Source organism: Myxocyprinus asiaticus, chromosome 13, assembly GCF_019703515.2.
Source record: "Myxocyprinus asiaticus isolate MX2 ecotype Aquarium Trade chromosome 13, UBuf_Myxa_2, whole genome shotgun sequence".
NCBI lineage: Eukaryota > Metazoa > Chordata > Actinopteri > Cypriniformes > Catostomidae > Myxocyprinus > Myxocyprinus asiaticus.
The window spans coordinates 28,937,451-28,960,479 of NC_059356.1; the positions used below are offsets into that span (position 1 = coordinate 28,937,451).

General features: G+C 38.7%; 1 protein-coding gene across 3 annotated transcripts; it reads right to left on the reverse strand.

Moving 5' to 3' along the window:
* Positions 1-507: 507 nt before the first annotated feature.
* Positions 508-22,657, reverse strand: LOC127449938 (aldehyde dehydrogenase family 16 member A1-like). 3 transcript variants are annotated; one of them, XM_051713572.1, is made up of 17 exons: positions 22,508-22,657; positions 21,926-22,005; positions 19,935-20,034; positions 19,713-19,839; positions 19,428-19,585; positions 17,028-17,105; positions 15,646-15,992; positions 12,508-12,666; positions 12,222-12,378; positions 11,985-12,060; positions 11,721-11,826; positions 11,113-11,243; positions 9,751-9,918; positions 9,039-9,243; positions 8,762-8,947; positions 1,667-1,792; positions 508-1,274 (listed from the first exon to the last, which is right to left on the reverse strand). In XM_051713572.1, exons 1-17 carry the CDS (start codon positions 22,527-22,529, stop codon positions 1,101-1,103), a joined length of 2,400 nt encoding a protein of 799 aa, XP_051569532.1. In that variant the 5' UTR covers positions 22,530-22,657; the 3' UTR covers positions 508-1,100. The 3 variants fall into 3 exon arrangements, with proteins under 3 accessions (XP_051569532.1, XP_051569533.1, XP_051569534.1); XM_051713573.1 differs by lacking the exon at positions 22,508-22,657 and adding an exon at positions 21,644-21,846 and having other exon boundaries at positions 21,926-22,225; XM_051713574.1 differs by having other exon boundaries at positions 1,126-1,274; positions 8,824-8,947.
* Between the last annotated feature and the right edge of the window lie 372 nt (positions 22,658-23,029).

The window sequence follows — 23,029 nt, forward strand, 5'->3', positions numbered from 1 at the left end:
TATAATCATTTGTCTGGGACAATTCAGCAAAAACATGGCTCAGTTTTCTACTTGGTAACCATGGATACAAAGGTTACTGGTCAGGTGATAGTGACTAATCATTTTTGTACCTAAAATTGCACATGAAACCTCGGCCTGTATCAGCCACAGTAAGTATACATTTACAAGAGCTGACGTGAAGAAGTGTCACTGTGACTCAGCATTCTCACATTTATTTCCTGTTATGTAAGACATGAGTACATTTCAGCTCTATAGCTTGAAGCTTGAACTCGCCAGGTTGTGGAATCCTCATTTCAACTTATTGTAAACTGCATTCCTTAGTGTCACTACAATTCATATGCTCTTTCCTAAATATTTCAATGTGACATAAATGAAGTTATCAGTATTTTCACAATATAAAATGCTTTTGTTTTTTGTGTGGTTCTGAGAATAGATGTCTTTGAATGTCAGTTACAGAATGAAGTGACTATGCTACCCTTCAGTTTAGTAACACCAGCTAACACCAGCTATTGCCTACAGTTTTTATTTTATTATTTAATTAGAATATCTTCTACTTTATTTTCTCCAAATAACAGACAGTGGTCATACCATAAAAAATATAAGACTGTATCAATTAACAGAAATAAAGCAATATAATAATTTCATTACAATGAATCACTTTAAGACCTAAAGTCATTTAAATATCCATATCACATTTATTCATTGGGCATATCAATGTTAACAAATACCTATGAACAAAATTCCCAGCAATATTTCAGCGCACAGTGAATTAAACAAATACTATTAATAATTTTGATCAATCCTGATTGCTATATTGGAAAAAAAAATAAAAGACCTGGGTAATACTAATACTTTATTTTTTCAGATAACAACCACATCTAAACCAGTCTCAGTCATGGTGAACAACAAAAGAAACCTCATCTTCTTTATTTTACATGTGACCATGTAAAAGTGAAACAAATGTTACACACTCTCCAAACATTCCTCCCAGTCATTCACTATTGGCTAAGTGCCTTATGCAAAACTTTTCCAGAATCTACAACCACCCCCTCCAACACTTGGGAAATTACATCTTTTCTCCTTTAACTGAATAAGTGCTTTTATGCAGTGGGGATCCACACAATCTTCCAGACCACAGCCTTCCTCCAAAGCTCTTCTTGAAGAGAGGGATTTGAGCAAGTCCAGTCTCTGCCTCCTTCACCCTCCTCCTCTTCACAGTGCAGCCACAGACGTTTAAGAGGACTGACACAGGAGTATTGAAGGAACTGACAGCCCTGATAGAGAGAAGTGAAAGAACTATGCATTACGGGTCATGCTTGCATTAGTGCTGACATAGCATGCGGTTCTTTGTGAAAATGCAAAAAGGCATACAGTCATATGCAAAAATAGGCAAAATATCTGTATATTTATGCTGCTACATAAAACAATATGTTTTAACTCAGTATCTTTACAAAATTGTGCATAGTAGTCCAATTCCTCTCCTTTTCAGACATCTTTTTAACAAAACAAAAAAGTGTGCATTAAGAGAACTAATTTAAGCTCAACAGTAATTTGCACTTAAGTGTGTAAAAATCTAATTGCACCATGAAACAAATAAATTGCACTTCATTTCTTATTGTAACTCCACCTACTTTGCCTATTTTCAGAGAGAAAAATAATTCCTCACCTCCTTACTTCCCCAATACCAAATGCTATGAATCACACTGTGGTTAGCAAGTGCCTGGGTCAGCTGCTCCCTGCCTCCTGTTATTATACTGACCAGACCACCTGGAATATCTGAGGCCTGCAGGACCTTTGAGCAAAAAGCAGAAGTCGAGGTTGTGAGGGTATGTTACCAACATTATAAGGCAGTGGTTCCCAACTTGTGGGTCACAGGTCTATTCTGAACAGGTCACAGACAAAAGGGAAAAACAAAGCTGAAGGCAAATAATGCAATGCAACTGACCATATAATTGCATATAGTTAGAGTAGCAAAATAAATAGGCTTATCAACTTTAAAAGGGCGGAGACATCAAAAGCCTAGTGTCAAATCAAACTAAACAGTATTTGAGCAAATGTATCACTTGGTAGAAGCTTGCCAATTTAGGCCGATAACTAACTAATTTAGGCAGCTAACTTTCTGTTGAACGTATTTGACCATGTTACGTATGTATTTGCATTGCATGTTTCAGATGCCTCATCACAATAAAACGTAACTCAAGAAAGGCAACAGCTTTGCATTTCGTTAACAAGGACTCGCAAACGAGTCAAGGAAGTTCTCCCACTTCCTAGCCTCTCAACGGCTACTGTATGCCATTAATATTAGTCAACAGAAAATCGCTTCATCTTCAATGGAATTCCATTCATGCGCCGCACTGGAACGCAGTCGTGGATTGTGAGAGGAAAAGCAGACACAAGATGCACAGCATTAGAAGCAGTATGTGAACCAGATTATTATTTTTATCTGTTTGCTGCTTGTCTATTGGAGATGATATAATTTGCCATGATATATGTGTACCGTTGATCTGATGATGTTTGGATGAATTGCGGTGGACAGGAAATTCAGTGTTTATGAGGTGCGCTGTGAGGTGACACGCATCGCTGAGATTCGCACAATGTGTCGTGCATTTGATTAGATGGATTGCTGTTGGAAGCTGTATGTGATGTTGAATTGCGTTTTATGAGGCAAAAATGGAGAAAGATGAGGCTGCTGCAGTTATGGAAAGCAAAAGGGAGCATAAGCTCACAGCAAAAGGCCAGGGAGGCAAAAGTTAAATTGCTGCAAAAGCAATGTAAATCCAAAGTGAATAAAATGAAAAATGTGATTGAATCAATGAAAGAACTGATGAAGAATGATGAAAATTCATCCAAGGTTTATTTACTGTTGGAAACACTGATGCTTTTGAAAGATGATGCTACTGTGTTGTATGAGAGTGTAATTACTTTACTTCCTGTTGAGGAGCAAATGAAGAAAAATGAATGGTTTGACTCAGTTCCATGGTACAACATATGTTTAAGTGAGGAATGTAATATGGTGAATTTTGAGTATCTTGCGGATGAGAAAACCAACTGATTAGTATTTCAAACGTATGCAGCAAGAAATCAAGCAAAAGGACCTCTTCTTATGGTTCATGGTCTAGTAGGTCATCTACATCATCTGCTCGTCTTCAAGCCGAGGCTGAAACGGTGGCTTTACTGGTCAGTCAGCATATGTTACAAACGGAAGCATGCGGTGGAAGAAGAATGTTTAAGGAAGAAAAAGGAACAAATTGAGCTTCAAACTTAAATAGCTGTATCCAGGGCTAGAGATAATGTGTACAGGTCTGCTGCATCAGAACAAAGTGTACAGTTTAAAGTAAGGGAATCAAAAACAGAGAACACTGGAATAATTTCCTCTAATCCTACTGCAGAAATAGCAGTGGCTTCGGTTCAAGATGACACACATGCTGTGTCACAGTCTCTGCCTGTTAACCATTTGACACAAGCTGCGAGAAGGAATGAAAGGATCATAAGTAATTCTCAGCTTCACTCTTTATTACAACCAATGAGTTCAATAATGACATCATGACAGTCAACTGCACCAATAAATGTACAGCCACCTGGCAACTGCAGCAGTGAAAATGTACCTGTTTCAAGACAATCATCAACTAATAGGGAACAAGGAAACATGGAATTCATGGAAAAACAAAATGTAATTGCGACCATGTTAGTACAACAACATAGTACCTCAACACTTCCTCATAGAGAAATTCCATCATTTGATGGAGATCCTTTGCAGAATCAATACTTCATATGCTCATTTGAGGAGGTTGTGGAAAAAAGGCAAACAGTTATGGTGACTGTTTCTATTTTCTTGATCAATATACCCAAGGTCAACCTAAAGAGCTCGTCAGAAGCTGTCAACGTATGTCCCTCACGCAGGGTTATTTGAAAGCCAAGGCTCTGCTTAAGGAACATTTTGGGAATGAGCTGAAAATATCTTCAGCATACATGGACGAGGCACTCTCTTGGAAAGCCATAAAATCTGAGGACACAAAGGCATTACTTGATTATTGTCTTTTTCTTAGAGTTAGTTGCAATGCCATGGAAGACGTCCGTTATATGAATGAGTTAAACTTGGCTACTAACATGCAAATTCTTTTTTCAAAGTTACCCTTTAAGCTCAGAGATAAATGGAGAGTGGTGGCATGTGATTTGAAGGAAAAAACATTATGACCAAGCAGTATTTAAAGATATTGTGAATTGTACTGAGAAGCAAGTGAAAATTGCTACAGATCCTGTGTTTGGAAACATCCAAGAAGCACCTCTTAGTGGAGGTCGAAACACAATTAATAAGATTCATTCTAAGACTAGGGGAAGTAGTTTCGCCACCATCATCACAGTGGCACAGATGTTTGGAAAACTAATAAGGAATTAATACAACCTGTCTTTGCTGTGGTGAAAAACATATTTTGGATTCTTGTACCACACTTTCTAAGAAAACTCACTGAGAAAAAATTTATTTTTTGAAGAAGAAATTTGTTATGGCTGTTTGTGTGTAGGCCATATCAGCAAAGATTGTAGGAAGTGGAATGTCTGTAAAGTGTGTGGTTTTAAGCACCCAAGCGTTCTTCATGTTTTCCAATGAAAAAAAAAAAGAAAGGCCAGAGGAACCAAAACAAGCAGTGGGTAGTGCATTAGTGCAAATCTAAGAATGGAAACAAGACTGGAGACTTATGCCCTTTTTGGATCCTGGCAGCTCAGCATCTTTCTGTACTGAAAGCCTCATGAATACGCTTCATCTATTGGGCAAAAAACTGAATATCCTCCTTAAAACCATGAATCAAGATAAGTCGGTTTGCAGCTATGTTCTCATGGATTTAGAAGTTGCTGGATTGGATCAGACTCATTATCATGCACTTCCTGAAATGTATACACAGAAAAGTATACCAGTATCTAAATCTAATATTCCCGTGCAGAGCGATCTTTTCCGATGGCTTTATTGAAATCTTATACACTTGCCCTCCATTGAAGCAGGAGTTGAGCTCTTAATTGGAGCCAATGTGCCAGAGGCTCTGGAGCCATGGCAAATTATTCACAGCCAGAAAAATGGACCATATGCAGTAAAAACCATGCTTGGATGGACAGTGAATGGACCACTCAAAGGAATGGAAAGGAGTGAAAAATTCTGTAATGACCAACCTCACATGACTGTAAACAGAATCTTGTTTCTGAAATTGGATGAGCTTTGGAAACAGCAGTTTAAGACCGATTTCCCTGAGAATGCTCTAAATGAACTGGTAGGAATGTCTAAAGAAGATAATCAGTTTATGAATCTTGTGTCTCAGTCTGTAAAACTGGTAGATGGTCATTTTTGCATTGGCTTGCCACTCAGGGATACAGATGTGGTCCTGCCAAATAACAAAGGAGTTGCAGAACAGCGGGCTCTGAACCTACAAAAGGAAATTTCATTTCAGGCAGAATATACTGCTTTCATGGAAGATGTTATTTCTAAAGGATACACTGAAAAGGTACCCGCAGAAGAACTTGAGAGGTATGATGGACACTTGTGGTATATACCTCATCATGGGGTTTATCATCCAAAAAAGAATATCAGGGTTGTTTTTGACTGTAGTGCCTCATTGCAGGGAGTATCATTGAATGGACAACTTCTACAAGGACCTGACCTAACAAGCACCTTAATAAGTGTTCTTACAGGATTGAGAATGTAATCTGTCACTCTAATGGCTGACATCGAATCGATGTTCTACCAGGTTTCTGTGGTGGCCAAAAAGCAACATCAGTAAGAACTTGGAAGAATTCAGAATGGTTGTACATTTGTTCGGAGCTTCCTCATCTCCTAGTTGTTCTAATTATGTGCTTGGGAAATGTGCAGAGGATCACAGGATCACATAGAAGGATCATCCTGAATCACTTCTATGTAGATGATTGCCTTACTTCAGTGCCCACAGAATCAGATGCTGTACAGTTATGTAAAGAACTCCTTGCAATGTGTGCTAAAGGTGGATTCCATTTGACCAAATGGATGAGCAACAGTCATGGAGTGTTGAGTGTCATACCAGAAGAAGACAGAGTGAAAGAGGTAAAGGACCTGGGGCCGGATTCACAAAATGTTTTTAAGAAATTTCTTCTAACTACCATTTTCTTCTTAATTTGTAACTTAAGAAAAAAGTTAAGTATATTTTGTATTGGGGGCCTGGGTTGCTTAGCGAGTATTGACGCTTACTACCACCCCTGGAGTCCCGAGTTCGAATCCAGGGCATGCTGAGTGACTCCAGCTAGGTCTCATAAGCAACCAAATTGGCCCGGTTGCTAGGGAAGGTAGAGTCACATGGGGTAACCTCCTTGTGGTCGCTATAATGTGGTTCTCGCTCTCGGTGGGGCGCGTGGTGAGTTGTGCGTGGATTGTGGTAATGCGCTCAAGCCAAATGATAAAATGCGCGGATTGACTGTCTCAGACATGGAGGCAACGGAGATTCATCCTCCGCCACCCGGATTAAGGTGAGTCACTACGCCACCATGAGGACTTGGAGCACATTGGGAATTGGGCATTCCAAAATTGGGGAGAAAAGGGAAGAAGAATAAAAGAAAAAGAGCCAGTTCTGCCATACGGGGAATTTTATCCAGATGTGTGATCTGCAGACGCTGGCAAGGAACAGCAGGATGCCAGCAGATGGCAAATTTACCTTTACATAGAGTTTCACCAGATGAACCACTATTCACTCGAGTTGGAGTAGATTGTTGCGGTCCGTTTGAGATAAAATGAGGACGAAGCACAGTGAAACTATGGATATGGAGTTATTTTCCCCCATAAGAACAGTTCATATTGAAGTTGCTGCATCATTGGATACAGACTCATTTATCCATGCTTTGCAACGGTTCATTGCACAATGAGGTCAAGTATCAGAATTACGTTCGGATAACGGAACCAACTTTGTTCGAGCTGCACGGGAGCTAAAAGAAGCCATAAAAAAACTGGAACGACGATAAGATGCATGACATTCTAATCCAGAAGGGCATTAAATTGATTTTTAATCCTCCTACTGGATCCCATTACGGAGGTTTTTGGGAGAGAACGATCAGATCGGTGAGGAAGATTATGAATTCCATCTAAACAGGGCAAAGTTTAGATGAAGAGGGTCTTCACACATTTTTGTTTGAAGTAGAGTCAGTTATCAATGGCTGTGCTATAACTAAGTCATCCATTGTTTCCAACAATTTAGAGGCTCTAAGAACCAATCATCTGCTCCTTTTAAAAACTCAACTGTCCTTACCCCCTGGTCTGTTTCAAAGGGAAGACTAATATATGCGTCGCAGGTTGCGACAAGTACAATATATGGCCGACCTGTTTTGGAGGAGATGGATACGGGAATACCTACCTCAGTTACAGGTACGGTAGAAATGGCTTGTGCAGAAAAGAAACTTTCAAATTGGAGATGTCGTGCTTTATGGGTAAATTATGTAAAATTATTCATACAGTACCAGAAAAAAAGGGATTAATTTGTCAAGTAAGAATTAAAACGAAGTACAATTGCTTGGACAGACCAATTACCAAGGTTTGTCTACTTCTTGAAGCCAAAGAGACCTACAATTGATTGTTGACGCAATGACATATTGACATCATGGAATTAATGACCGATTTATGGACAGATTAATTGGATTTTTTGTTGGACTTTTTTGACAATTGTGACTAAGACTTCGGCTTAAGGATACATAGACATTTTTTTATATACATGGACATTTCAATACACATGCTTGCATACGCACGTACATATTTTTGATATGTCTGTAAAAGAAAAAAAAAGTATGAAATGTAATATTGTACAAATTAGTAATGTATGTATTTTACTGTTGATGTTAAAATAATGTGTATTGATGATCATTACTATTTTTCGTATTTATATTTTTGTAATAATCATGGGGCCGGAATGTAGGAGCAGCAATTAGTGGTTATTTACCATCACGTGGGCATCATGACCCGTTTGTTGGTTGTTTGGTATGGAGGGAGGGGGTGAGTAGTGGGAAAGCTAACTTTCTGTTGACTGTATTTGACCGTGTTATGTATTTGCATTGCATGTTTCATATACCTCATCACAATAAAACGTAACTCAAGAAAGGCTACAGCTTTGCATTTCGTTGACAAGGAAAAGCGGTAAAAAAAAAAAACGAGTCAAGGAAATTCTCCCACCACCTAGCCTCTCAATGGCTACTGGATGCCATTTACAGGTAAAAATATGACAACATGACAGAATACATTATATATGGGTTACAGGTTTGTTACTGTGTGAGGTCATCACTAGATGGCCAATATAAAATCTGGGTCCTGAAGCAAAACCAGCTGAAAACCACTGAAATAAGGGATATTTCACTCAGAAAAGAAAATTAATTTACTCCACTCATATCATTCCAAACCATATAACTGTCTTTCCTCTGTGGAACACTAAAGGAGATTGACATCCTCAGTCACCATTCACTTTCATTGCATCTTTTTTCCACTCAGTGAAAGTGAATGGTGACTGAGGCTTACATTCTGCCTAAAATGTCCTTTTATGATCAACAGAGGACAGAAAGTCATACAGGTTTGGAACAACATGAGAGTGAGTAAATGATGACAATTTTCATTTTTGGATGAACTGAAATTGAATTTTAGAATTGAATAGGGAAATTCGTTGGCAAAACTGAACAACATTGAGGCAAAGTGAACATTACAGTACTGTGAAGTTTCTTCTCTCACCACAAACAAACACTATAAATAAATGTGTTCATTTGAAAAGTAGCAAACCTGAATGAACTCAAGAGATGGAAGAGGGTATTTTTCACTTGGTACCATGACAACAGCATTACCCATGGCAACAGCTGCCCCCAGCAGAGACACCAAAGAGAGGAGCAGTTTGGAGCTGGGGAGAATCACACCCACCACTCCTAAGGCCTCAGGAGTCAACAGGGCAGAGCCAGACTGGGGCAGAAACTTTAAAGGGATAGACACATAATTAGAAAACAGGCAAATAAAATCAAAAGTTTAAACGTCTAAACACAAATCAAGTTCTTTATGAACTTACTGGAATTCCTCCGTGCTCTTTATCACATTGTGCAGCCCAATCAGAGAGCTTTGAGATGCTCAGCTCCACCTCTCTGTCTGCTGCTTCAAATGAGATGCCTGTTTGAGTCTGGATTGATATAGCCATGTCCCGTCTCCTTTTCTCAAGACTGTCAGCAAGTGAGTAAAGGGACTGAGAGCGTGAAGCAGGGCTCTTCTTCATCCACCTGTGAAACAGATGAGAGGACAACAGCACACATCAGTAAGCACAGTGTGGATCAGGGGTGCAGAATAGACAAAATAATGGCATTTTGTACAGACAAGGGCAACATATACTGCAAACAGGATTCCAGACTAAGTGTAATCACAGTTCTGCTCTACAAAAGTAAAATGAAGTCATTACACATTTTGTAAAAATTCAGTTATGACTGTAATTGAGTCTCTTAAACTATGATCTGTCCTGTGGCAGACAGGTTTGGTTGAACAATAATCAGATTAACAGAAAACGGAGTGTGAATATGTGATGATGCACATTTGGCTGGAAAATCAAAAAGCTTTTAAGCTGTTTTTTCCTCAGTTTTAGTGTTAGAGTAATTATTGTGTTTTGCCTTTGTAGGGCAGAGTAGTTAGCAATGGCAATCATTAATTACTGTACTGTCAAAACAGGTTGGCTACCATAAATGGTCTATTTGTTTTATTTTCAAGCTAACATCAAATTTTCTATACAAGCTTACCCTGGCTGAACCTTAATGGCTGCCTCTACTGCATTACGGACATCCTTCCTGCCTCCATCTGGGCAGTGAGCCAGTACAGCACCCCCAGGAGCCAACACTGACCTACTGCAGCCAAAGTCAGCTTTACGCAACTGACCACCCACTAACTGGGAGTAAAAGCGAGGGACACTGAGAGAGAGAGAAGAGGGTCATAAAATGCAAGGATCTGTTAAGCAGCTGACAGCAATTGTAAATGCCATTTTATGCAAAACTACTGGAGAACCAAGAAAATTGAGCCCAACCCATACAAAAATCAAGAGTTCATGGCAAATTTGCTGCAAAGTTGTCGCAAATTTGCCACTGATCATTTGCACATGCAAATGAGCTTTGCGGAAAACTTGCAGCAAATTGTTCATTGTTGCCAAAGGTTTGCTGCAGGTTCACCACTACTGGTGAAGAGCTGCAAACATCTGGCAAACATTTGCAGTGAATCACAAGTTAATTTACATGTGAAAATAATAATTTTTGTAAGGGAATATGATTCATTTGGTAGGGAGATAATATTGTGAAGCTGAAATCTAAATTATAGCAAATCTAAATACTGTACTAAAAGATATTTGATGATACTTAGACATTCATACACTATGAAACAAGTCTGTTTAGTTTGTGACCTTGTCTACACTGCAAAAATTTGTAAAAAAAAAACAAAAAAAAACAATTTGATCTTAGATCACGTTAATCTTGTTTTTCAGTAACAATATCGATAAAAAAGATACATTTATCTGATAGCAAAAGTACCTAAGATTAAGGCTTCAAAACATTTGCCAGCACCACAAACAAAATATACTCATATTCAACATATATTCTCTGAAAACAAGCCTTAATATCTAATGCAGTCTTGGTTATCAGCTAAATTTTCTTAAAATAAGCCAAACTCATTAAGAATACTAAGGTGCATGCAGTATTTTGTTCCGAAGTAAAAAAAAAAAAAAAAGTCTTACTTCTAAAGAAATAAATTGTCATTTTAAAATGTATGTTTAAAATCATGAGCACATACTTCAGATGAAGACTCCAGTCATATCAGTTACCTTATAAAAGCTGTTTTTTTCCTACATAAAGGGGGGTCCCCTCATGGGGGCTGCCATGTTTAAATCACATGACAAGCTGAATACTACTCACATAATTATTCCAAATTTTCACTCTTGGATTAAATTAATCATGGCTGACTGTGAATAGTAAATTTCTACAATGGCATCTGTAACTGAAAACTCTGACAAAAATATTTTGAATGTTGCTGCATCCATGCCCTTGGATATAAATGTAAGTTCAAGATCAACACTAAACTATTGCCTGGGAATGTGACATGACAGACAACACACTCACCTGGAAGGATCGAATCCTTCAGGTATCAAGAATTTGGATGCAACAGAGCCAAAATCAGCATAGTTGATAGAGCTGGGAGAAGAGCTTGGGAGGGAGGGTGACAGAGAGGGCCGCAGGAACTGATAGAGCCCCTACAGAGGAACAGAAAGCATCGTTGGACAAAGACATCCAGTCAAACATGCTGAATTACACACAAACCAAACCATCAACCAATCAGACAAATAGCATGGAAACCCAAAAAGCAGAAATGGAAGCCTACACACCACTGAAACCCATTAGTGTAAGGGTAGTTGGCATGAAATTTTGAGCGGTTTCAGCAGTGTCCTGCAGTGTGGCATGCTATAATTCATCTAAACTTTTTTTTTTTTATAAATACAGTTTATGAAAATTTGTGAACTGTGTACAACTTAAGAAATATTGACCTGTTACATGACCTATCATAAAAGCCTAAACACAGTGTAAGTGTCCCTTATACACAGACACACATATTTAACATATACAGTATGTATATATATATATACACACACACACACACTGTATTTTGACATGTTAAATGTCAACTACCCATAAACAAGTGACCGGTCAGGCAGTATTTGTTTATATTATACCTCTCTGCCTCCATCAGTGCAGTTCCCACTCTCCCTCCGTCCACAAAGAGGTAGTGCAGGATCCATGACAGAATGACAGTTCACCCACACTGAGCCTACACACAGACTATAAAAAAAAAAAAGAAAGAAAAAGGGAGGGTGCAATACACAGAGAAATTAAGAGCATAAGAGAAGAGAAGGGATAGAAATGTGTGCAGGTGTGATGACAGTATGCAAAATGACATTAAATCTAGGCATGATCTTTAGATCCAAGCATGCATGTACCTCTTTGCAGACTCCAAAGCCAGAGTCAAGTCTTCAGTCCAGATAGAAGCAGCTTGACCATGAGGGCTGTGGTTTCCTACACATAATCATAGATCACATAAAGAGCAAAACAATACAGTCACCACTATCACTGCTAAACACATGCATGTCTGATCAAAGAGCCTGCATTTATAGCAGGAATTACACACTCATTTATAGCTTTCAGTTAATTCCGTTCTTCTATCTGTTCAGCCTCACCAAGAGTAACTCCTTCAGCAGAACTCCTGAAGGATATGAGGGGCAGCAAAGGGCCTGGAGGAGGTGAAATCACAGAGGCACATGAGGGAGCCAGACCACATAGTACAGTAGGGGGGTAGAGACCATCGGTAGAGGGAGGTGCACACGACTGGATCAGCTGCAATGCAAGATAACAAAAAAGATAAATGTCCCTAATAAATTCTGCATTATTCAGTGCTGAAAGAACAGTTCAATTCTACACTGTCTACTGTATTTGGTGTAAAAGTAGTAAAACTTTACAACTCACTGTTGCCCCCTGCTGTTGAGCCTCTTGAACTGCAACATCTATAAGGTTCCTGACATTCTCGGTTGCAAGAGATACATACTTCATTCCAGCCATTCTCATCTTCAGCTTGGCTACAACACAATCCCACACCGATTCTTGTACACACAACACCCACTGAAACTGGAGAGGAGAAAGAGAGAAACAGGCACATTATATCTTTTCTACAAAATGAATTAAATCTTTAATTATCTGTGGGCCATGCTCCCCTTATGGACTATGGAGGTACTGCAGGAGAGTTGTCAATTAAACTTTATGTCTGCAAATAATCAGTAAGATAGTATATTTAACAGTATATTTAAATCTAGAATAGTACATTTTATATATTTAAATATAATTTCCTATTTTCTCCTGATTATCCAACCTGTGTTAAATTAATATAATTGCAATTTTTAAGAGTTAATGGTTAAAGGAATAGTTCACCCAAAAATTAAAATTCACTCAGATGTGTATGACTTTCTTCTGCAGAACAAAAATATTTTTAGAAGAATATTTCAGCTCTGTAGGTCCACACAATGCAAGTGAATGAAGGCAGAATAAAAGTAATCCAGTGGTTTAATCTATGTCGTGTGATGCGATCTAATCGGTTTTGGGTGAGAACAGACCAAAATCTAACTAATTTTTCACTGCGAATCTTGACATCAGCAGTCTCCTTGGCGATCATGGTTTCAGGCTCGATACACGATAACAGCATGAGCTTTAAATTCAAGCTTTAAATGATCAGCAAGGAGACTGCTGATGTCAAGATTCGTAGTGAAAAATTAGTTACACTTTCTGTTCTCACCTTAAACTGAATAGATCACTTCACAAGACATGAATTAAAGCACTGGAGTTTTAGGATTACTTTTATGCTGCCTTTGTACTTTTTGGAGCTTCAAAGTTTTGGTCACCATTCACTTGCATTGTATGGACCAACAGAGCTGAAAAACTCTTGTGTTCTGCAGAAGAAAGTAAGTCATCACACATCTGGGATGGCATGAGGGGGAGTAAACAATGACATAGTGTGTGTGTGTGTGTGTGTGTGTGTGTGTGTGTGTGTGTGTATATATATATATATATATATACACACACACACACACAGTTGTGCTCAAAAGTTTGCATACCCTGGCAGAAATTGTGAAATTTTGGCATTGATTTTGAAAATATGACAGATCATGCAAAAAAACTTTTCTTTAAGGATAGTGATCATATGAAGCCATTTATCATCACATAGTTGTTTGGCTCCTTTTTAAATCATAATGATAACAGAAATCACCCAAATGGCCCTGATCAAAAGTTTACATACCCTTGAATGTTTGGCCTTGTTACAGACACACAAGGTGACACACACAGGTTTAAATGGCAATTAAAGGTTAATTTCCCACACCTGTGGCTTTTTAAATTGCAATTAGTGTCTGTGTATAAATAGTCAATGAGTTTGTTAGCTCTCATGTGGATGCACTGAGCAGGCTAGATACTGAGCCATGGGGAGCAGAAAGGAACTGTCAAAAGACCTGCGTAACAAGGTAATGGAACTTTATAAAGATGGAAAAGGATATAAAAAGATATCCAAAGCCTTGAAAATGCCAGTCAGTACTGTTCAATCACTTATTAAGAAGTGGAAAATTTGGGGATTTCTTTATACCAAGCCAAGGTCAGGTAGACCAAGAAAGATTTCAGCCACAACTGCCAGAAGAATTGTTCGGAATGCAAAGGAAAAACCCACAGGTGACCTCAGGACAAATACAGGCTAGTCTGGAAAAAGACTGTGTTTTTTTTTTTTGCATGATCTGTCATATTTTCAAAATCAATGCCAAAATTTCACAATTTCTGCCAGGGTATGCAAACTTTTGAGCACAACTGTGTGTGTGTATAATAATATATATATATATTTTATTATACACACACACTGGAAGCCAAAAGTTTGGAATAATGTACATATTTTGCTCTTATGGAAATAAATTGGTACTTTTATTCAACAAAGTGGCATTCAACTGATCACAATGTATAGTCAGGACATTAACAACATGAAAAATTACAATTTGAAGAAAAACTACTTCAAAGAGTTCTCATCAAAAAATCCTCCACGTGTAGCAGTGACAGCTTTGCAGATCCTTGGCATTCGAGCTGTCAGTTTGTCCAAATACTCAGGTGACATTTCACCCCACGCTTCCTGTAGCACTTGTCATAGATGTGGCTGTCTTGTCTGGCACTTCTCACGCACCTTACAGTCTAGCTGATCCCACAAAAGCTCAATGGGGTTAAGATCCATAACACTCTTTTCCAATTATCTGTTGTCCAAGTTTCTTTGCCCACTCTAACCTTTTTCCTTTTCTTTCTTTCAATTTTTCTTTGAGTTTCAAAAGTGGCTTTTTCTTTGCAATTCTTCCCATAAGGCCTGCACCCCTGAGTCTTCTCTTTACTGTTGTACATGAAACTGGTGTTGAGCGGGTAGAATTCAATGAAGCTGTCAGCTGAGGACATGTGAGGCATCTATTTCTCTAACTAGAGACTCTGATGTACTTATCCTCTTGTTTAGTTGTACATCTGGCCTTCCACATCTCTTTCCGTCCTTGTAATGTACACCTTTGTATGAAATCTTCAGTTTTTTTGGCAATTTCAAGCATTGCATAGCCTTCATTCCTCAAAACAATGATTGACTGAGTTTCTAGAGAAAGCTGTTTGTTTTTTGCCATTTTTACCTAATATTGACCTTAAGACATGCCAGTCTATTGCATACTGTGGCAACTCAAAAACAAAGACAATGTTAAGCTTCATTTAACAAATCAAATAGCTTTCAACTGTGTTTGAAATAATGGCAAGTGATTTTCTAGTACCAAATTAGCAATTTAGCATGATTACTCAAGGATAAGGTGTTTGAGTGATGGCTGCTGGAAATGGGGCCTGTCTAGATTTGATAAAAATGACTTTTTTCAAATAGTAATGGTGCTGTTTTTTTACATCAGTAATGTCCTGACTATACTTTGTGATCAGTTGAATGCCACTTTGGTGAATTAAAGTACCAATTTCCTTACGAAACAGCAAAATCTGTACATTATTCCAAACTTTTGGCCGCGTGTGTGTGTGTGTGTGTGTGTGTGTTTATATATGATATTTCCTCACATCTCTCTTTTTTTTGAAGGCCACCTCGATCACTCCATCCACGGCACTGTCGAGGTCTGCCGATTCAAAGATAATTAAAGGGCACACCGAGCTGAGTGAAAGAGAGAAAGACATGGGGACTCCCCAGCCAGCCATTGCTTTAGCCAGTGTCTCTCCAGTTTGTTTACATCCACTGTAGGTCAGATAGTTCACATGTGGATTTTGAGCCACTCTGGCACCTAGTGATGCTTCACTGCCTGTCACCACATTCAACACTCCAGCAGGAAATCCTGCCTCCATAAACAACTGAGCCAACAGAAGGGCAGGAAGAGTGGTTGTCTTGCCAGGTACAACAATAACAGCATTGCCTAGGAAATAAATATATATGTAGTGTAAAGTTTGGTTGCCCATACAGGCTGGTAGAAATATATTTGTGCCCTCACTTAAAAGGATTAATAATGGCTCTTAATGTTTTGAGAAATTAGCCATGTTATGGCCTATTTTTAAGTAACGTAATATAATAAATTTACCATTCTAAATTTCTAAACCAGTTAAAGGTAAAGGGGGGTCGTACACCGGATGCATCTGGAACAACTGTTTTCAATGAAGGTACGCTCACCGCTTCTCGGTGTCTGTCGGTGGCACCAAGCTACGACTCCAATGGGCTGCTCAAATTTCTGTCACACCACGGAGCGCAACTTGCATATTTTCCATTAAATTCAACCAAAATCATTATCAAAGGATGTAGATTATTTACTCTAGCCTTGTTCGTTCTTAAAGAAGGGAAAAACCTTGGTAACTTTTGTGTGTACTATCTGCCACCTGAACCGCATCGACGTGCCCAGTGTTTGATACCTGTGATGTGTCCTAGCCGCGATGCGGCGTGGCGCTTCTCATCCGGTGTGCGACCACCTTAAGTCTATGAAAATACCAGAATTCTAATATGATTGTTTAAAAGGGTCATGACATGAGGAATCGGATTTCTTTGATCTTTTGACATAAGGTAATTGTACTATAAAAACACTAAGTTTCAGAACTCAAAACTTCCTTCTCACTGCAAAAAGGGCATTTGTTGAAACCAAGCTGCCAAAACAACTCGTTCTCTTTCCCTCCACATTGTGATGTCATACTGGGGCAGACATTTGCATCTGACAACCTCCACAACAACACATCAAAGCTTACTTTACCTTATCAGAGAAGCGGCACCAAAACCGAGTTTCTGTCAGAGGGTCAGAATGAGGGTAGAAAATGTTCATGCTTTGTCATGTCATGATCTGCTGTATCTATTCTGTATCTAGAAAATGTTTGACACTCCATTCATTCTTTGTTGCTTTGGAGAGCATACAAAAATCTTATGAAATTATTATATTCACAAGATTTTTAAGCTGGACAGAGAGACTCACCCATAGCTATAGCTGGTAAAACCTTTAACAAAAGAGAGTAGACAGAGCAGTCATCTGAAACAGCCACTGCCACAACACCTAGTGGAGAGGACAAAACATAGCATGAGACTTACAAAGAATTCCTCTCAAGCCCCATACATACAGGTGCATCTCAATAAATTAGAATGTTGTGGAAAAGTTCATTTATTTCAGTAATTCAACTCAAATTGTGAAACTCGTGTATTAAATAAATTCAATGCACACAAATTGAAGTAGTTTAAGTCTTTGGTTGTTTTAATTGTGATGATTTTGGCTCATATTTAACAAAAACCCACCAATTCACTATCTCAAAAAATTAGAATATGGTGACATGCCAATCAGCTAATCAACTCAAAACACCTGCAAAGGTTTCCTGAGCCTTCAAAATGGTCTCTCAGTTTGGTTCACTAGGATACACAATCATGGGGAAGACTGCTGATCTGACAGTTGTCCAGAAGACAATCACTGACACCCTTCACAAGGAGGGTAAGCCACAAACATTCATTGCCAAAGAAGCTGGCTGTTCACAGAGTGCTGTATCCAAGCATGTTAACAGAAAGTTGAGTGGAAGGAAAAAGTGTGGAAGAAAAAGATGCACAACCAACCGAAAGAACCGCAGCCTTGTGAGGATTGTCAAGCATAATCGATTCAAGAATTTGGGTGAACTTCACAAGGAATGGACTGAGGCTGGGGTCAAGGCATCAAGAGCCACCACACACAGACGTATCAAGGAATTTGGCTACAGTTGTTGTATTCCTCTTGTTAAGCCACTCCTGAACCACAGACAATGTCAGAGGTGTCTTACCTGGGCTAAGGAGAAGAAGAACTGGACTGTTGCCCAGTGGTCCAAAGTCCTCTTTTCAGATGAGAGCAAGTTTTGTATTTCATTTGGAAACCAAGGTCCTAGAGTCTGGAGGAAGGGTGGAGAAGCTCATAGCCCAAGTTGCTTGAAGTCCAGTGTTAAGTTTCCACAGTCTGTGATGATTTGGGGTGCAATGTCATCTGCTGGTGTTGGTCCATTGTGTTTTTTGAAAACCAAAGTCACTGCACCCGTTTACCAAGAAATTTTGGAGCACTTCATGCTTCCTTCTGCTGACCAGCTTTTTAAAGATGCTGATTTCATTTTCCAGCAGGATTTGGCACCTGCCCACACTGCCAAAAGCACCAAAAGTTGGTTAAATGACCATGGTGTTGGTGTGCTTGACTGGCCAGCAAACTCACCAGACCTGAACCCCATAGAGAATCTATGGGGTATTGTCAAGAGGAAAATGAGAAACAAGAAACCAAAAAAATGCAGATGAGCTGAAGGCCACTGTCAAAGAAACCTGGGCTTCCATACCACCTCAGCAGTGCCACAAACCTCCATGCCACGCTGAATTGAGGCAGTAATTAAAGTAAAAGGAGCCCCTACCAAGTATTGAGTACATATACAGTAAATGAACATATTTTCCAGAAGGCCAACAATTCACTAAAAATGTTCTTTTTTTATTGGTCTTATGATGTATTCTAATTTTTTGAGATAGTGAATTGGTGGTTTTTTGTTAAATGTGAGCCAAAATCATCACAATTAAAAGAACCAAAGACTTAAACTACTTCAGTCTGTGTGCATTGAATTTATTTAATACACGAGTTTCACAATTTGAGTTGAATTACTGAAATAAATGAACTTTTCCACGACATTCTAATTTATTGAGATGCACCTGTACATGCAGCGACTTTATCGATTGATGTCGCTAGTCTCTGTACTATGAAGTCGCTAGTGGGCGTTCCTATTGCTGTCACTCTAACATTATTGGTGGACTGCACGTCTGGCCATGTCTTTTGAAAACATGATCATAGATTAGGCATTTTGCTAGTAAAAATACAATTTCATTCTAATTTAATAAGGAATCAGAGTGTTTTTATATGAACTGCAGCAGTGCTCACTGCATTATTACATTAATAAGACGAACGAACTATCAATGTACGAATCAAACTCACTCAGACAGCCGACAATTTCTTTTCCACGCACCATTTATTATATCCATGTATTTAGTTACAGACGAATCGTATAGAACAGTGAAATCGCTCACAGAAACTTCTCTTCCTTTTCTGCACTCAACTCCATTATCTCAAAGGAGATTGATGAAGTGAGCTCCGCTGACACAGTCTTCGCTCCTATTGGTTGTCGCTCCTGAAATTCGCTCCTCATTTGCATCAAGTTAAACTTTTTCTCAAATTTGTCGTGTCGCTCGCCAACGCCCACATCTAATCGCCAGAGGTCGTGGTCGCTCATGAATGAGGTTGCTTTGTAGCTGGAAGTTGCTGCATGTGTACAGGGCTTTACAAGTAAATAAAACATTTCTGTCTCTCACACTCCAACACAAACAAATCGACACACACCTTGTGGGGTCCATTCAGGCATAAGTGATACTCGTAGTTGAGCCCAGCTGGCATAATACTGGGCCAGTCTAATCAGCCCCGCAGGAGAGATGGAAGACTGAGAGAGCTCACAAAGCTCAGATACACACTGACTGTGTCTTTGCAGCACACTTGCCAACCTGGAGTACAAACATTTCTGCACGTGACTCAAAGACTTAACATAGAGTACATTTACGCAAACCTGACTCTGACAGGTTGCAATATTTTAAGTAAAGCTCTATTTTTGATTCATTGCTGATTTAGTACTGGAGTAAGACTTTGGCCCGTTTGTAACAGCTCAGTTCACTCCAGGTTTTGAATCCTCCAGCTGCAGAGGCGGCAGCAGATGCCACATCCTCATCTTTAGCACAAACAATGCTGCAGACCACCTCAGCTGTCAAAAGAGAGGCAGGAAGGGCAGAAGTTATCTTATTGCTGTATGGAAGATTGAACAACAGATAAAAGTTTCAGGAGAAAATTATTGCTCACCTTTGGAATCAGTCACATTCAGTGTCTGCCTATCTGCAGGGCAGGAAAATCTCCCTTCAGTGAAGAAGCCAAGAGTGCGGAAATGCTTCTCCAGCCATGACTGAGGAGGGAGAATGAGATGTAAGAAGATTCAAGAGTTTGTGTTTTACTCTAGAGGTCAACTGATGGTGGATTTTGCTGATACAGATAACTAAATGTGGTGGAAGAGGCCGATAACAGATTAATCGGCCAATAGTTTTTTGAAATCTATTTAAATAGTTATTTTATTTTTTATTACTGTGACGGACACAGACGTAATGCCTACAAGAGTCCAACATTAGTATAATCTCAGATGTGCGTTTACTTTGTGTAGCCAAAATCCCAATAATAACCAAAACAAATTAAGATTTAGATCATAACGAGGGACTTTTAACTATAAACAAGCCCAAAATACACTGGGGACTCTTATTTTGAAGGGAAACAAAATCGTGCACACAATCATCTACAATGTATTGCAATAGAAACATTCTAAAGTAAACATTGTCATATGGGCTAATAAATACTGTATGAGCAGTAATTCTTCAACATAAGATCAACATTCACCAATAGTAGATCATCAGCGAACGCTCGTCAATTGTCCAGTATTCCAGTATTATAAAAACAGACTTTTTTCTTTTAGTAGGGACACTCTCAACCAGAATCAACAAACTCAACAATCAAGGTTATTTAAATAAACGCTCAGCAATATCTATGCTTCATACGTATCTTTTTTTTATTTTTATAACATTTTGTAATAATAATCATGAATTACACCTAGTCCATAAACAATGATGGTGACGGAGACTTGGCTCTGTTACAATGCTTGAAACAAAAAGCAACTATCAGTACCAATTAATCGGTAAAACCAATATATCAGTCGACCTCTATTTCACTCAAATACATATTTCTCACAACCAGGAAAAACATGAGGACAATACATTCAATAATTATCAAATATAACATTGGATTCCGTAGTATAAATCTTCACATTTGCTTCAAACTGTGTTGGAAATAATAATTAATTTTTCTTCCCTGTCATGGATGAAGGCAACTAGAAGAAACATTACTCATGCTACATGACAATAACTTGGGCTTTAAAGTTGCACTCAGTAACTTTTTGTTCGTGTCATCTTGGACTTACCGTGAACAACTAGAGGTGTGGATGCAGCATCATTCAAAATCAATAGTTTTCAGTGACTGATGCCATTGTAGAAAATCACTATTCACAATCAGCCATGATTAATTTAATCCAAGAGTGAAAGTGTCCAATAACAAGACTGAGATTCAGCTAATCATGTGAGTCTAAAATGGCAGCACCCATGAGGGCACCCCTAACCCATGTAGAATTAAACAGCTTTAATAAGGTTACTGATATGACTAGAGCCCTCATCTCATGCGAGCGGTCATGATTTTATACATGTTTCAAAATTCAATTCATTTCTTTAGAAGTAAAACTTTTTTAATGGGGAAAAAAAAATACTGAATGCACCTTTAAACTACGACCATGTTTGATTTGTGTAAATATAAGCCGGTTGGTCTGTTTCACCTCTCTGAGAGAGCCAATAGAATGATTTTGCAAAGACAGGGTGAAGGTTACAGACAGTTGATTATTCACAGAGCATGTCTTACAAAATACATGAACCAGCTAACTGTACCTTGCTACATTTCTAAACTTTGCTCACAGGACTTACATGCAAGCAACTCATGCATTAAGCCGAACTGTCCAGATGTGTTGTTTTGTTACACACAAATTAACTGTAAGACGACCGCCAGCATCCTATCACATGCTTTTAATAGTCTGTCACATGCATCCTGTGTCACATGCGATTCATTTTGATGTAAAACATCCCTTTGGGCAAAAGGGGGCTGCATGTTGTGGTTGGAATGACAAAACCTGAAATGATAAACAGTAGCCTAAAAGATATATCCAAAATTTGCATGACTCCAAAGTGCTAAGGGAGAAAATGCTTTACCTGTGCAACTGCAGTGCTCGTGCTGGATGCTCCATATTCCATAGTCTGAAAGATCTCGTTCACAGTTTTTTTAGAAATACCTGCCATAACAATTAAAGCTAAAATTATTAAAAGAAATCTTAGATCTCAATAATATGCCAAATTCGATTTTTTTTCCTTAGTAACAGCAATTAAATGTGGAAAAACTGCCCAGTTCAAACAAGACGGATCAGTCGAATAAACTACGGTAATTTTATACAACTACCACTATTTCAAAGGAACACTCAACGTGAGATGCCCATGCAGTTATTTCTTCCTGCATTGAAGCCTACGTCAGTGCGATAAACTCCTCCTCTAAACTCTCCTCTCTTACGATTGGACAAACACAGCAGCGACGCTCATCATTCATAAAATTAGTGCATTTCATTGAATAAAGGTATAAACTCAAAGTATTAAAAGTGTCAGAATTCGTCTTTTAAACTTGGTGTTATTAATCGAGTAAATCATTATGTGGCAGGTAGGATTTCTAATGTAAAAGACTGAGACGTTGACAGTGTAGCATGCACACTAATCAGCATTGCGTCAAAAATGCTCAAGACTTGCCAGTCAACAGTGTGCGCCTCATGGCATAGGCATCTGGTGGGAATATACCAGGAAGAAATTTAGGTGTCTGTCCTGATGACGCACTTTTTCAACCGTCAAAACGGAGTGTGGAATGTTGGACACCTCATGCACTGATCGCACGCGCCTTGCCGTACAATGCGGAAGGGGCGGAGTTATCTGGCTGCGCTGCTGATCTGACAAAACAGTTGTAAATAATCAATAATGTAGCAGCATATAATTCAGTGAGGTGTCCATAGTCATGGTTGAGTTCAAATGGCATACTATTCATACTACTCTTCCTACTTCTGTCATATAACCAGTGTTGGGGAGTAACGGAATACATGTAACGGGATTACGTATTTAAAATACAAAATATTAGTAACTGTATTCCACTACAGTTACAATCATTGGTAATTATAATACAGTTACATTCAAACAGTATTTTGATTACTGAAGAGATTACTTTGCATTTTATTGTCATTTGTTTCATTTAATATTTAGTCCTTTCAGATAGAAAACATT

Coding starts and splice junctions, on each gene's coding strand:
- LOC127449938 (XM_051713572.1), bottom strand. CDS start 22,529: ATGAGGCGCACACTGTTGACTG. Junction 12,061..12,221: donor TGCTGAAGGAGTTACTCTTG/GTGAGGCTGAAC, acceptor GATTATGTGTAG/GAAACCACAGCCCTCATGGT. Junction 11,244..11,720: donor GCACTGATGGAGGCAGAGAG/GTATAATATAAA, acceptor GTTCCTCTGTAG/GGGCTCTATCAGTTCCTGCG.